This window comes from Phaethon lepturus, unplaced genomic scaffold, assembly GCF_000687285.1.
Source record: "Phaethon lepturus isolate BGI_N335 unplaced genomic scaffold, ASM68728v1 scaffold18911, whole genome shotgun sequence".
Lineage (NCBI taxonomy): Eukaryota > Metazoa > Chordata > Aves > Phaethontiformes > Phaethontidae > Phaethon > Phaethon lepturus.
This window is the reverse complement of record NW_010520034.1, coordinates 41,000-55,656: the sequence shown is the minus strand read 5'-3', so window position 1 is coordinate 55,656 and position 14,657 is coordinate 41,000. Positions and strand designations below refer to the sequence as shown.

The 14,657-nt window shown below is 46.2% G+C and overlaps 1 protein-coding gene across 1 annotated transcript in view; it reads left to right on the top strand.

The window, feature by feature from the left end:
- Window positions 1-272: 272 nt before the first annotated feature.
- The window catches only part of HDAC4 (histone deacetylase 4), a gene marked incomplete at both ends in the record, with an annotated part of 51,623 nt that continues 37,238 nt past the window's right edge, over window positions 273-14,657 (top strand). Inside the window, 3 exons of the mRNA XM_010297261.1 lie at window positions 273-389; window positions 476-674; window positions 4,047-4,261. Coding sequence (XP_010295563.1) covers window positions 273-389; window positions 476-674; window positions 4,047-4,261 — 531 coding nt within the window. The remainder of the gene's footprint in view (window positions 390-475; window positions 675-4,046; window positions 4,262-14,657) is intronic.

Genomic DNA, 14,657 nt, shown 5'->3' with positions numbered 1-14,657 from the left:
GTTGCAAAGCGGGACCATCCCCGTGTTGCCTGTCCTGGTCTCGTCACCCCTGCATGGCCACGGCAGCGGCATTCAGGGCATGAACCTAGTCTATGCCTACTTAGGCTGGGTCTGAAGCGCAGCTTAGCTCCCCCGTTCAGTATTTCCAACGCCAGCAGCGAAGTTACATGCTCTGTACGTTTCTGACGTGTCCTCACAGCAAGCGTACTGTGTCCTTGATCTGATCTCTGGATGCTCTCTCACCAGGACAATGTTCTTGATTTCGTTTCTAGACCAGCCTGGCTCACAGACTCGTGAATCGTGAAGGCTCGGTAACGCAGCTTCCGCTCTACACATCTCCTTCTTTGCCCAACATCACACTAGGACTGCCTGCCACCGGCCCTTCCAGCGTAAGTGATGGGGGATGCAGCCTCTGCCACGTTGCTTGCACCGATCTCTCCCGTAACCTGCTGTGCCGTCGATTGTGCGTTTGCAGGGAGGATCAGCGCAGCAGGATGCGGAGAGACTAACCATCCCAACCTTACAGCAGCGGATCTCTTTATTTCCTGGCACCCACCTCACCCCCTACTTGAGCACTACAACGTTGGAAAGAGATGGGGGAACTGCACATAACCCTCTCCTGCAACACATGGTCTTACTGGAACAGCCAACTGCACAAACTCCCTTAGTCACAGGTGAGCGCTCCGCAGACGATGTGCAAAACTCGCTCCCAGCTGAGGAAAGAGAGCAAGTGACATCCTGGAAAGTCTGTTCTCTTGTACAAAAGAGGTACCACATCGTCCACACGTTCTCTAGGTATAGCACAGAACCTTTAGGATGTGCTTGTTGATATGTTGGATGATGGTGGCATTTGCAAAAGCAGAGGTTGCCCATCTCATCCAGAGGCAGGGGGAAGCTGCCTTGTCATTTTGGCGAGATGAAAATAAATACTATTTACTTCCCGTAAGTAAAGCATAAGCTTGTAGATCACAATTTAAAACTATGTAGTTAAGGTTCAAACCGCTTTAGGGTAAAGGGGAGACAAAAACATTGTGTCTTATGGTTACCCTTCCTGTTTATCATGGATAGTTTCTATTCTGTATGTGAAAGGCACGCATTTACAAAACCTCAGATTAAAATACTTGCTTCTCGTCGTTATTGGAAATGGCAAAAACATGGCAAAATCAACTGCATTCCAACAGATTGTATTTGTTTGTATATGTTACATTTTCAGTATGCTAATTGCTTTGAATCACTCCCTGTGTCATATTTTCAGAATTAAGTACCTGTGGGAAAGCATATGTCTATAAATAGGTTTGATTCAAAGCAATAATCCCCAGTAGGTTGCATTTCTGTTTTACAGCGTGTAATGTTGGGACAAAGGATGTTCTGCCTAAGTTATAGACATATTGATGTTTATTTCATTCCATTTCTAATAGAAAGTCTTGAGAGATGTCGATCGCTGAAGCGTTACAGCACAGCGCTGGTTTGGCTCATGTCTGGTTTTATATTCACGTCCTAGGAATATATGTGGGGTTGTGATAAGCTTATAAGCATGTACATATAGGAGAGCTGAAGCACGTAAGTGTGGTATTTACGCAGCACTCCCGGAGCCCTGAGAGTGGTGTGTGCAGATTCCTTGAACCTTTACGTAATTTTCTGTTGCCACCTCCCACCGTGGTTGCTGTGGCATGACGAGGTTCATGACCCAGAGTCATGACATGGCTCTTCACCAGTTGCCCGTTGCCCAAGGTCTGTTGATGAGGAGCCACTGGAGAAGACTTCCCCTCTTATCCTGTCACCAAAACTTTTGCCTCTAGCGTTTGCTTGAAAGCACACGTTGGAAGAAGTGCTGTTCTGTTTCCTATTTGACCTCTCTCAAAGCTTCCCTCGGTTTACAGTGTACTGTATTTGCTTCCAAGTGTATTCCTTCTAGACCACCTGCTACGTGCGGTGTTTTCGGAGTGAGTACAACATGTTATAAACCAACACTTAGGAGAAATATTCACTACACAACAGAGCAACAAGAAGAAACACACGTTCCAGATGCAGCAACTGAAAGAGAGCAAGCTAACACATGGTCTCAAAAGCCCTAAGTGGAATGGCTGCCAAACTACAGTTAGTACTTCTAACTTCCTTGGAAGAAAAGTGGAGTTTATTAGTATTCTGCTGATAGCCTTCAGCTCTGGAGATAGTCTCCTGACGGCTGCAAAATGATCCAACACAATGACATGCTCTTTCTGTGCAGGAAGGTAGACATGGGGGTTTTGGGAAACTAGAGCAGAATTCCTTCGGTCTCGTGATCATCCTCTCGTGACAGGTTACTCTGGATAATATCCTTCACGTTGACATGTATGTTCTGAAAAACATGTATGTTCTGGAAAGCCTTCACAGGGGGACCTTGTTCATATACATGGAGGAAGGTAATCTTTCAAGGTGTCCTATGCAAACTGTATAGTATCCCTTCCTCTGCTCTCTAATTTGAACTTTTGGGAAGAGGAACTGTGCTGTAAGGGAGATGGACCACATCTTTCCAAACTACCCATATATTCATACACACAGAGACATATGTGTGTGTATATATACACACACATTTATGGAATAAGATACCCTTTTACATAATTCTTTTCAGAAAAGCAAAGTGTGGGAGAAACTCAGAAAATCTTTCCCCAAGAAGAGAGGCTTTTAAATGAGCCAGATTCTTCCACGTAGGGCAGTTCTGTGAATCAGTGGGGTAATGTCCTGCGACAGAAATGTCAAGGTGTTTCTTATCTACTGTATTCAGCTGGCTGCAGACTTCTGGGTCGCTTCTCGCTCTTCTCAACCAACAACTGAAGAAAGAGAGAAGATACAGCTTCTCTGACCCTTGAACTGGGCAGTATTTCTGAATGCTGCTGACCACTTGTGCAGTCTTTAGTTTGTTTTATACAATGAGGTAAAGCAAAAGGTTACTTCTTTCCTAAAAGTGTGTGCAGCCTTATCCACATTAGGGAGACAGCACTTCACACCAGTGATGCCTTTCTAGCCCAAGGTATAACGAGCAAAAGTAAAGGCCTATCCTTAGCTCCTCCACCCTTGGGTTGGGCTTTGTGTCAGGTGTGTCTTCAAGTCCTAGCTTTCTAAGAAGTATGTGAAGGTATGTTTTCAGAGAGCAGAGCAAGAACTGGCTTACCCCAAGAACAGCTAAAAAGACAAGACACTTCCTAAAGACATGCCCTCACCGGAGCTCAGATAGGTGTTTCACATGGTAGTCATCAGAGACACCCAAATTGCCAAGGGCATGTGAGTGACGCAAGTTATCCCAAAATAACCTTGAGTTTTCATTAAGTTACTAGCATGTATACACAGGACAGTGATGGAAACAATTCTAGCTGTTTGTCATCTTGGGCTCTACCTTGCCTTCTTTCTACAGAAATAATGAAGCCTGCCGGCTCCTAAATTCCTGAAATGCAAACCTGGTCAGGGGTTTATCACATGGAAGTTTTCATCCCTAGTAATTTCTACGGGGTGGGGTATGGCGCAGCCAAGGGCAAACGTGCTCCCCTACATGGTCTTAGAGTGGGAAGCAGCTTCGTCAGCATCCGTCAGCCGTCAGCACATCCAGTGAGCCCCCGTAAGGTTTAATGCCGCCGGGTGGCAGCGTGGGTTGGTACTTTCCTAGAAACGAACCTGGGATTCCTCCCTTTACCAAGGCAAACTGTAAGACTTTAACTTCTCCAGGCTACCACTGTGATCTTAGTGCACGTCACCCACCGAGCGATGGAAGGGTCCCGTAAGGTTTTGCCGATTTTAAGAAATGCAGCGTTTCCCTGGGGTCTCTGAGTAAACAGTCAAAGAAAGAATTCAAACCAAAGCAAAGTATTACTCCATCCAACGGTAATTAATCGTTATCTGTTCTCTTTTAAGGATGCTTCAGCTGTAAATGGCGAGGTGGCTGGTTTTAACATTATATATCATTGTCACCATCAGTGTTACTCAACAGCCATTTTCTCCCTTCCTTTCTTCTTCCTTTTTTTTCTCCTCTGCTGTTTTTTCCTCCATATTATCTTCAGACTGGTATCTTTCAGGACTGCCCCTCCATGCACAGTCTCTGGTTGGTGGAGAACGGGTCTCCCCTTCAATACACAAACTCCGGCAGCATCGCCCACTGGGGCGCACGCAGTCTGCTCCCCTTCCCCAGAACGCCCAGGCGCTCCAGCAGTTAGTGATCCAGCAGCAGCACCAGCAGTTCTTGGAGAAACACAAACAGCAATTCCAGCAACAGCAACTGCACATCAACAAGGTAGGCATGACGCTTTTAAAGTCTTTTTTTCCTCATACAGCATCAATACCAACCTTAGCCAACGCTATTTCAGAGTTTCTTGTGCGGTAATGTATGTGGTCTTTACCTCCATAACGAACTGGCCTTCTTCCTTGAACTTCTTTTTCATGATTTTGAGAAATACATCAACAAGGATGTGGACATCCATCACCAAGGGGAAGATCAATACCACTGTTGCAGACCGTGGAAAGGCGGCATAGTTCAAACTTCTGGTTTCCAGTAGTAATTCTTAAAGTTGTCGTTGCTGCTGTTCATCCACATCAGGATCTTTTGTCAGTTTTGTGGCAGAAAACATAAAATGCTGTCAGGGAATATGAGGAGAATACCTACTGTGTATATATTCAGTTTGAAAGGGAGAAGGAGCAGTAGTATGGATTTGAGAAAAAAATAAAAAGCGAGGGATTTCAGACATTTCAACACCAGAAAATAATTGAAAGTGTAGATATTCCGATTTACTGAAGCATTTTGCACTGGAATTACCTTTGGAAAGAGAAAAACTGTTCCCATCTCCAGTCCAGATTCTCTTAACTATGGCCCTGTGTAAAGCATTGCGGTGTCCTATCCATTTCTTCTCCTGAAAATGAGGACAGCCTTGCTGTGCATCCTGCAGAGGTTGTTTTGAAGATTAATTAGATGTAGTTCAAAAATCGCTTCGAAGAAAGCAAACACTATGTTTATTATCTCGCTGTCTGTAAATCACTTGGAGAACGTCAGGTGAACGTTGCAGAGCACCACTCACCAGTGAACAGATTTTTGCAATTGCTGTGTAGCCAAAATAATCTGTCTGGGCAGCCCAATATTGTAGCTGAAGCCGAAACACAGCTGCTTTGGGATGATCGCATGAGTATGCATTAAAAAAGACAAAATCCATCCTGATGTTTCAGCCCAGGGAAAGGTACCTTTTAAGTGCAACAGGTCTGATCACAAGTGACAGGGATGGAGCTGTGATGTTTTACCCCAGCTGAGGTTTTCTCCCAGGATTTCAGAAGGCACAGTCTGTTGCTAGACTTGCAATATAAAAAGGCTGTTGGGGAAGGGAGAAATTGGTCATAATCAGTGTGATATTTTTCTGACTCTGATTTGTAATGTTCTGAGGCTTTCTAAGATTTTTTTCTCAAAGAGTTCCAATGGTGCCTTTGTTTAAGAAACAAGCAAAACCAGTAGCAGGCTTCAGTCTTGGGAGGACAAGTTCGGTGGCAGGGGGACCTTTCGGATAGCTGCAGTTTAATTTACGGTAGAGGTTTCTCCAAATATTTTCACTGTTCCAGTCCTATGAGAAAATACAAGTACTGAGAGCTGGATTAAAAAATAAAATACAAGAAGAAAAAACCACCACACAACCCCCCAAAACTTTGTTTATAGACTCGAGCTAAGGCAGGATGATTACACAAGTTACTGACGTCAATCATGTACTTCTGGAGAGCTGCCACCGCGCACCGCGTGTGCCAGCCCGGGGCCTCATTCAGCCCCGCGCACTGGGGCGGTGGGGACCTGCCGCGGCCATAGAAATTTCTCTTACCCCCCTCCAAACACGCTTCGTGACCAGCATCGTTGGACGCGGGGCGCTAGGTAGGGTTTCTTTGTTCGGAAATAAATGTCAGCTCGGCGGTTTGTTTGTTTGAGGTTTTTAAGGCTTTTCCGTTGCCAACACTTATAAGCGTCCAAAGACTTTGCCGTGACGTACCCACTGAACTCATTCAGAGTTTCACTTGGACCTCCCAGGAGCTGGAGAGCGTGTGCGACCGGAGCCGAGCGAGTCCTCCCACAGCACTCTGAATTTCAGCTTTGTTAGAGCTGCGAGCTGTCGCGTCCGTAGCAGCGGCGGGGGGGGGGCTGCGGCCGCGGCGGCGGGGCGGGGGGGGGGGTGTAATTTAACTGATTGCACAGGGGCGATTTCCCTGTGTTTGATTTATATAAGTAATGAGTTAAAATGGTTTTCGTACTAGCGCTTGTATGCGTGTGGCAAATCTATCCCGTGGGATAGCATCCAAGTGCTGACATGGAAAAAGACTTTTCCCAGACGCACAGATATTTTAAGACCCTTGTGTGTAGGAGAGTAAGGGCACAACTAAAAATAATGTAATAGATTGCTGCCTTTTAATTATTAACAGAACTGACAGCACTGTCTGTTAAGGTTGTGTTGCATTTCCTGTAAATAATATGAGGCTGTTTTCAATTGCTTGTGATTTTTCCGAACTTTAAGATTTTGACCTTAAACTTTCCCTTGTTAGGTGTCTACATCAGATGAAATTTTTGAGATGATTGCTGCCAAAACAAGTCTTGCTGTTTCCAAGAAGGCAGCTAAGGAAAAATACGTTGATTTGCTCCTGATTAAAAATAATAAGAATAATCATCTAGGGAATTTGGCTGTGAAGCCTTGGTGCCTGAGGCTTTGGAGCTGTAACTTGGACAAACGAGGACAGGGCGGGCGGCTGGGTAGGGAAGGAGAGCGCAGAGGGGTGGGTTGGGTGGGACGGGCCCGAAGGAGGGACGGGGCTCCTTGGGGTGACCGCAGGGGACCTGTGCTCCCCGGGGTACGATCCCTTCCAGCGTGGGCTCTGAAGTCCTTGGTCTGCCGCTGTCGGCAGCAAATCGGGGATTGCTTGAGCATTGCATCCCGTTCGGGAGCCGGCTTGCGGAGAGTGACTCCCCCGGCTCGGCACAAGGCTTTGTATGGAAAATGAGGGTCCCAGCCCTGCTCATCTGGTGCTCTTCTTGTCACCTGGTGGTGATATTTGCATCAAGGAGGGGAAAAACCCACACGCAGAAAACCCATGCAACCCCCCAAAAATATGGGGACAAAAGAGACATGCGTGAATGAAAAGAGCATTATTGAAGTTGCCAAGCTGAGCACTCAGGCTAGGACATGGGAGAAGTTAAGTTTCCCGTGCAAGTCTCGCTCATGTTTTCTTTTTTTGCCTCTTTTTGGTCCGGTTTTTGATGATCAAGTGGTATCTCTTTCACAAGACTCTGAACTTGGTAACAGAGAAGGCTAAGAGCGAGGCTGCTCTCCCGTGGTGTGCTGCCCCGTTTCTCGCAGAAATCGGAGGGCGCGTCATGAGCGGAAGAGGGGAAGAAGGGACCTTAGGGCTAAGGCAGCGTAACGCTGTCGCAGGGAATTGGCTTTCTCCTCTCCGCTGCAGAGCCGTGTCCCGCTGAGCGGATCCAGCCAAGCGGGCAGCTTGCAGTGGCACGCTCGTCTTCTCCATGGCTTTGGCAGCACAAGGCTGCGAGCTGCAGAGGCGTGCTGGTGCGTCTGAAACGCGTAATCTTAAAATCAATCGTATCGCTGAAACCCCCATCCGGTGCATAGATCGACCGCAATCTCTGCCTTGGCTGCACGTTTGATGGCGTGGAGCAGCTCCGCTCCCTGCCTGCCGTCGAGTCATCGTGAACGCAGACGTGCTAATTTTTGAGGGCACGCGTGTGCTCCAGTGATCATCACGCTACAAAACCGTATGTAGAAATCCACAGCTCTTTCTTCAGAACCAGGGTTTGAGACGTTCAGTAAGATCCTGGATAAGGTGCTGAATCACTTCGTGTTAATTGAGGTCTGCGCAACGTTTGATCAGAATGAGGCGTGTGCCTTAAGAAAATAAATACAAAACAGTCCCGAAAATAAAATTATACATTAATACTCGGGAGCACTGACCTGAAATGACACGGGCAACGTGCGCTCATGTTTCCCACCTTTCTGCGTGTCTAACGTTCAAACCTCAGGAATGGTTTTTCCCCATGGTTGGAGGAGTTTTGCTGGGCGAGGGGGCTCGTGATTTTGCCATACAGTGAATATGCGCAGCGATCCCGGCATCGTTCCCCCTTCAGCAATTACAATTTCTCTGCAGACTGCAGTCTCGTAAGATGCAGGTTTTAGTCTTTTATATATGAAAGAGAGGAGCCGTGGTGTGCTGGTGGATCTCTGGTGTTTGGGGGTCGGCATTTGGAGGGCTATTTCTGTTGTGAGAGCAAGCCGGGTGAAGTAGGGCACTGTTTTCTGGGCAGACTCCAGGTATTTTGAGTTAAAAGTGTTAGCTTCTCAGTGTGATGGGTCTTCAAGCAGCAATTCCCTTTCTAAAGAGAAATATGCAAGTGAGATTTCTGTAAATCCTGTGCCGGGAAACTCAACTTGTTGCCTTTCCGCAGTGAAGATGAGCGTTTCTGCTTTAGTCCCTTGGGTGTATAATGATTCACGAAGCTTTACTAGAACAGATAATCTCCCTTTTAGCCCCGAATTGTACTGTTAAGCAGATAAACACTGAGCTTCTGCGGTCAAATTATGGTTCTTTTGAGTAAACTCCGTTTTTAGCACACTCTGGGAAGTGAGGCGCTTCTGCTGCCGTGGCATATATACGGCAAAGTATATACACCGGACTACAGCGCTTCGGCTTGTCTGGTGCAGCAGTGTTGTGTGGGTCCATTTTTATTAACACCTAGAATTTAACTTTGCTATTTACTGATTTTTTTTTTTCTTTTTTTGGCATGCATTAACTGTTTAGCCTCAACTGATTCCTGGAGTAGCTTTTCATACGTAATGTTTAATTTGTCCAGTGGAAAAGGACCTGGGGGTGCTGGTCGGCAGCCGGCTGAACATGAGCCAGCAGTGTGCCCAGGTGGCCAAGAAGGCCAACAGCGTCCTGGCCTGTATCAGCACTAGTGTGGCCAGCAGGAGCAGGGCAGGGATCGTGCCCCTGTACTCGGCACTGGTGAGGCCGCATCTCAAATCCTGTGTTCGGTTTTGGGCGCCTCATGACAAGAAGGACGTTGATTTGTATCCAGAGAAGGGAAATGGAGCTGGTGAAGGGTCTGGAGCACAAGTCTGATGAGGAGCAGCTGAGGGAACTGAGGGTGTTCAGTCTGGAGAAGAAGAGGCTGAGGGGAGACCTCATTGCTCTCTACAGCTACCTGAAAGGGGGTTGTGGTGAGGTGGGTGTTGGTCTCTTCTCCCAACTAACTAGTGATAAGACGAGAGGAAATGGCCTCAAGCTGCGCCAGGGGAGGTTTAGACTGGATATTAGGAAAAATTTCTTTATGAAGAGAGTAGTCAAGCACTGGAACAGGTTGCCCAGGGAGGTGGTGGAGTAACCGTCACTGGAGGTGTTCAAAAAAACCCATGTAGACGTGGCACTTCAGGACATGGTTTAGTGGGCATGGTGGTGCTGGGGTGATGGTTGTACTTGGTGATCTTGAAGGTCTTTTCCAACCTTAATGATTCTGTGATTCTGTGTGCTCTGTAATACTAGACAAATACAGTGTATTAGGTGGTATTGCACAGCATTCAGGTAGGGCTATTACCCTTTGAGCAGTTTAAGGGATACCTGTTTGTGAAGCACCCAGACATTACTTTGGATATAACGAGTATTGAAAAGATCTCCAGGAAAACCTCCTCCAGTATTCGTGCTAAGCATCTCAGTCGGTCGAATACGCAATATTGGGCAGGACAGGAGATGCTTGACGTTCGTGTGCTTGTGCATCCTCATGGCTATTACTGCGTAAATGCTGTTACGTGGTTTGCCAGGAGCCGTTGTTCTGTGGGGTGTCTCTTGATGCAGATCTGGCGATATGTAGATGTGTACCTGATAGAATCAAGCCTGTAACTCCAATTATTTGGGAGAGGGGGGGAAAGAAAACAGTTTCTGCTGGTGCCAAGGTGTTTTCTTCTCGCTGCCCCTGCTTTTCCCCTCCAGGCGGTCCATCTCCTTTGGTTCATTACAGTTGGGTTGCTCCCTCTTGTCTAGGCACAGAGGCAGCAGTCTCGTGGTCCTTCCAGCAGGTATGCTGCCTCAGACAGTTTTTTTTTCCCCACTGTCTCATCACTTCAGGGAAAAAAAACCAACAAACCCCAAAACAAGAGATCTTTCTTTGCTGCAGAAGGTTCTGCCAGCTCCCTACATGGCCTACACCCAACTCAGCCTCTCCCCGTCATCCCTTGTCATCTCTTGTTTCTCTTTTGTCTATAAAAGTTAAAAATTAGGATCTCCCTGCTCTGCAAGCAGTACCTCAGGTGGGAAGAGTCATACTGATAGCCAGAAGAGTGGGGCTCGTGCTATCATTTCTGAGTGATTCATTCAAGCCCCCAGCAATATGTTTTCTTCTCCAAACCCTTGGCCACATGTCCGCTCTGCTGCAGATACACTCTTGCCTTATGCCTCTCTGCTGGTGCTCTCCTTTCTCTTGAGCATCTCAGCTGGCGTACCCACTCCACACCACTTACCTCCCACCCCTAGCCACATCCTAGACTTGGGACCAACGCGTTTTGGCCAACTGTCTCGGGATGCTTTTGAGCTGAGCCTTTATAGTCTCTTTTTTTCCCCTCTATTTTTTTTCCCATTTTCATCAAAGCTGTGTCTCCAGCTATGCAGAGTTGTTCTTTTTCTTCCCTGAGTTTGTCCTTCATCTCCAGAGGAAGGAAAGGGAGGTTCCTGCTGGCTTCTGCACAGGATGGCATGGTCAGGGCCAAGCCAGTCTGTTGTTCTCCCTTGCTTCCTGGCTTCTCTCTTCCTTTGGTCAGTGGGACATGCTGAGCCACCCCACCAACACCTGTGTCCCCCGCAGTGCTGCTCAGCGGGGAGCAGGACTCTGTGTGGTTGATGGTGCCAGCACGGAAGAGGCTGAGGCTGGCTGGGTCCTGGCTGGTACCTTCTGCTACTCCACCCTGTTCCCAAAACAGGGGGAAGTCACTCCACCCCAGCGGGCATGCTTGGCGCTTCCCAGGATATAAACTGCACCAACCGTAGTGCTGTCTCGACCACCTTCCAGCATATCCCTGTCTGCACAAAGTTTTGACCAGCTGTACGTACCTGGCTAAGTGGAATGGGGTTTTGGTGTGTTGTCAAGTATCTCTCTGAGCTTCTGCCACCGGTAGATAACCCTGGATGAGTTGTATGGAAACGTGATAATTTATCCTAAACTCTGAAGGTGTGTGTGGTTGTTTTCAGCCTGTATCCTTTCATGCACAATGGTCTGTCCAGCAACACTGAAGTCTCTGAAGGGCATGACTGAAGTATTCCCTCCAGCGGAGACGCCTGTTCCCACAACACTGCTATTACTCTCATATCTGAAAGCAGTTCCCTCAGTGATTCAAACTTATTCTCTACTTTCAGTAACCATTACCATGACGAGCAACACTGGAGAAATCACAGAATCACTAAGGTTGGAAAGGACTTTCAAGATCATCAGGTCCAACCATTAACCCAGCACCACCATGTCCCCTAAACCATGTCCTGAAGCGCCACATCCACACGTTTTTTGAACACTTCCAGAGATGGTGACTCCACCACCTCCCTGGGCAGCCTGTTCCAATGCTTGACCACCCTGTCAGTGAAGAAATTTTTCCTAATATCCAATCTGCCCCATTCCTGTGTTGCACTCCTAAACTGGAAAAAAACTTGAGAATAGATCTATCTCAAGTTTTACTTAAAGTCATGCCCAGCTTTCATCTCTGTCAGTCTTTGATAACTGAGGTGATCTGTCATGTTCATTGTTGAAGGAGCCTTGTCTTTTTCATTGTGCAGGACCAGAAATTTCTTCTGTAACTGCTTGTCATCTTAGGAGAAAGATTCAGAGGTGCACAGCTTCATCAGAGTTGGTCTGTCCAGATAGGAAGCTTTGCTATGCAGTCCTATGGAAGTTCTTCAGTTCTGCTTCCCAAAGAGCTCTTCAGCCACCTTTTAGAACCAGACAGGTCCCTGTGACACTTGTTGCCTAAAGAAAAAGTGCAGTAGTTATATTTTTCTAGGAGCTTCTCAAGCATTTTTCTGATGGAGACTCTTCATTAGTCTGTGATGAGTAAACAGACGTTTCTAGCCTGTATAGTAGTATCTTCAAAGTCTTCGATGTCCTAAGAACTTACCACTACAGAGAAGGTATCGTGAAGAAATAGATATATCGTATCTAGCAGGCAAATCAGATGCCAGCTGACCTGAAATTTTGCTAGCAAAGAAATGCAGTGCTTTTTTTCCTTATATGAAGCATTCCACAGAAAAATGATAAATTCTTTGTTTTTCCTTGTATTGTGACCTGATGCTGCCGTGATTTCTTTCCTTCTGTTCTTTGTATTTTGAAGATGTAGATAAGAAATCTTGCCAGCTGCATCAAGTCTTTTAAAAATGCATATGACTAGAGATGTATAGTTTCTCCCGTACTGAAGTAGTTAGCTGTCTGAGGCTAGAGAGGCAATGCCCGTGACAATGTTGTTTGGTGGCAGAATGTGATAGCCAGAGGCGACTGTGTTTGAAAATAGAGGAGTAACCTCATTGCAAAGGAAACTGGAGAGCTAATTAAGGGAAGGAGAAGTTATTTATGGTGCATTGTGTAATTGTTTACTATTTCAGATATATTTGTAAGCATTTTCAATGCTATCTTAACTTTATATCCTTTCCCTTGCACTTTTATTACCTTAAATATTCTTAAATTACACAAACACAGGTTCATAAAACTGCAAAATGGAGGATTTTTAGGGGGTTTTAATAGGCCTGGGATGCACGTACTCCTGTATTATATGGAATATGTTCATAATACAGCGCTTTCTTTGCAAAATTGTCCTTTAAGAAGAATAGGGTTGCAGCAGCTAGAACAAATGACATACCAAGAGATTCACTTTGTATTAGGAGAGCAAACCGAATGTTTGAAATGTCCTTGTCATTGACCACTTGATCTTTCAGCTTTCATTGTGGTTTTTATTTAATTCTTACATTTTTATGGAGTTGGAATAATTTAAAACTTCTAGGGAATTGCACTGCTTTTCATTTCCATTAGATTTGACAATGATGTTGTAAGTTACTTTCCCAGCAATTACTTTGCGTAGTTCATAAGTTCAAAAGGTATTAAGTTCAAAGCTTGAGACCTTCGATCCAAACAGAAAAAAAAAGTAGCAGAAGATGGTTTATGATGATTTAATTATCTGTAAAACAGATTTTATTCCATGAAGCGTAAGAGAGCTTTAAGAAAATTGATGGAAGAACTACCTTTAGCTTAGCGTGGTTTAGTTATCCAATGCATATTACCAGTAATGAAACTGAGAGGGAGGGAAGTACCTCACAAGTATCCTTGAGAAGTTTTGATCACTGAATCTTTTAGGTTGGCAGGAACCTCATGACATCGTTTAGTCCAATGTCCTTGCTCAAGCAGGGTCAGCTAGAGCAGGTTGTCCAAGACCGTATGCAATTGGGTTTTGAATATCTCCAGGAATGGACACTCCACAACCTCTGTGGGCAACCTGTTAAGTGTTTGACCGCTCTCACAGTAAAAGATGTGTTTTCTTGTGTTCAGAAGGAATTTCAGGTGTTTTAATTTCTGCCCATTGCCCCTTGTCCTGTCACCTGTAAGTGCAACCCATCAGGCCCCATGGGCTTATGTACGTCAAGGTTTTTTTAAGTGCTCCCTAAACCTAGTGGCCCTCCAGCAAGCATAAGTCTTCCTTGCTCCAGACTTTCCCTTTGGTCTCAGGGGTCTGGGGTTCCTAAGGGATGTGGCCTTTTAGATGTCATTTGTCAACATGTCCCTTCCCCCATTCAGCAGTGGGCCCATGATTTCCCTAGTTGTCCTCTTTTCCTTCTTGATGCCCTTCACATCCCTTGCCAGATTCAACTCCAGATTGGCTTTGGCTTTCTTAACACCTTACATACAAGATTAGGTAGCAACTCTCTACTCTCAGGTCACCCGTCCTGCTTCCAACTCTTGTACACCACCTGTTTATATCTTGAGTTCATTTAGGAGCTCCTTGCTCATCCATGCAGGCCTTCTGCAGCCTGTGCTTCCTTTCTTACTTATTGGGGTGGATCTTTCTTGAGCTTGTAGAATCCTTGAGTATCAGCCAGCTCTCCTTGACCTCCTGGGTTGTATCCCATGGAACTCTTCCAAGAGTCCAAATTCTGCTCTCCTGAAATCCAGGTCTGTGGTCCTGCTTTTTGGCCTGGTCCCTCCTCTTTGGATCTTCAACTCCACCATCTCATGGTTACTGCAGCCAGTGCTGCCTCTGTGACTTCCACATCCCTGAATAGTCCTTCCTTGTTTGTAAGTGTCGGGTCCAGGAAAGCACCGTCCTTATTGGCAGCTAGATCACCTGTGTCAGGAATTCGTGATCAATGCACTCAGATCTCCTGGATTGCTTGAGCCCTGCTGTCTTGTCCTTCCAGTGGATAGCAGGGTGGTTAAAGCCCCCATGAAGACCAGGACCTGCGAAAGTGAGGCTTCTTCTGGGTGTTTGAAGAAGACCTCATCTACTTCTACCTGATCTACAGGGTGTACGGCAGTCTACCCACTGCAAGAGCACTCATCTTGGTCTGTCCACTTATCTTGACATTTAAGCTCTTGACTGACTCCAGATCCATACCAAGACACAGAGCTCCATGCATTCCTG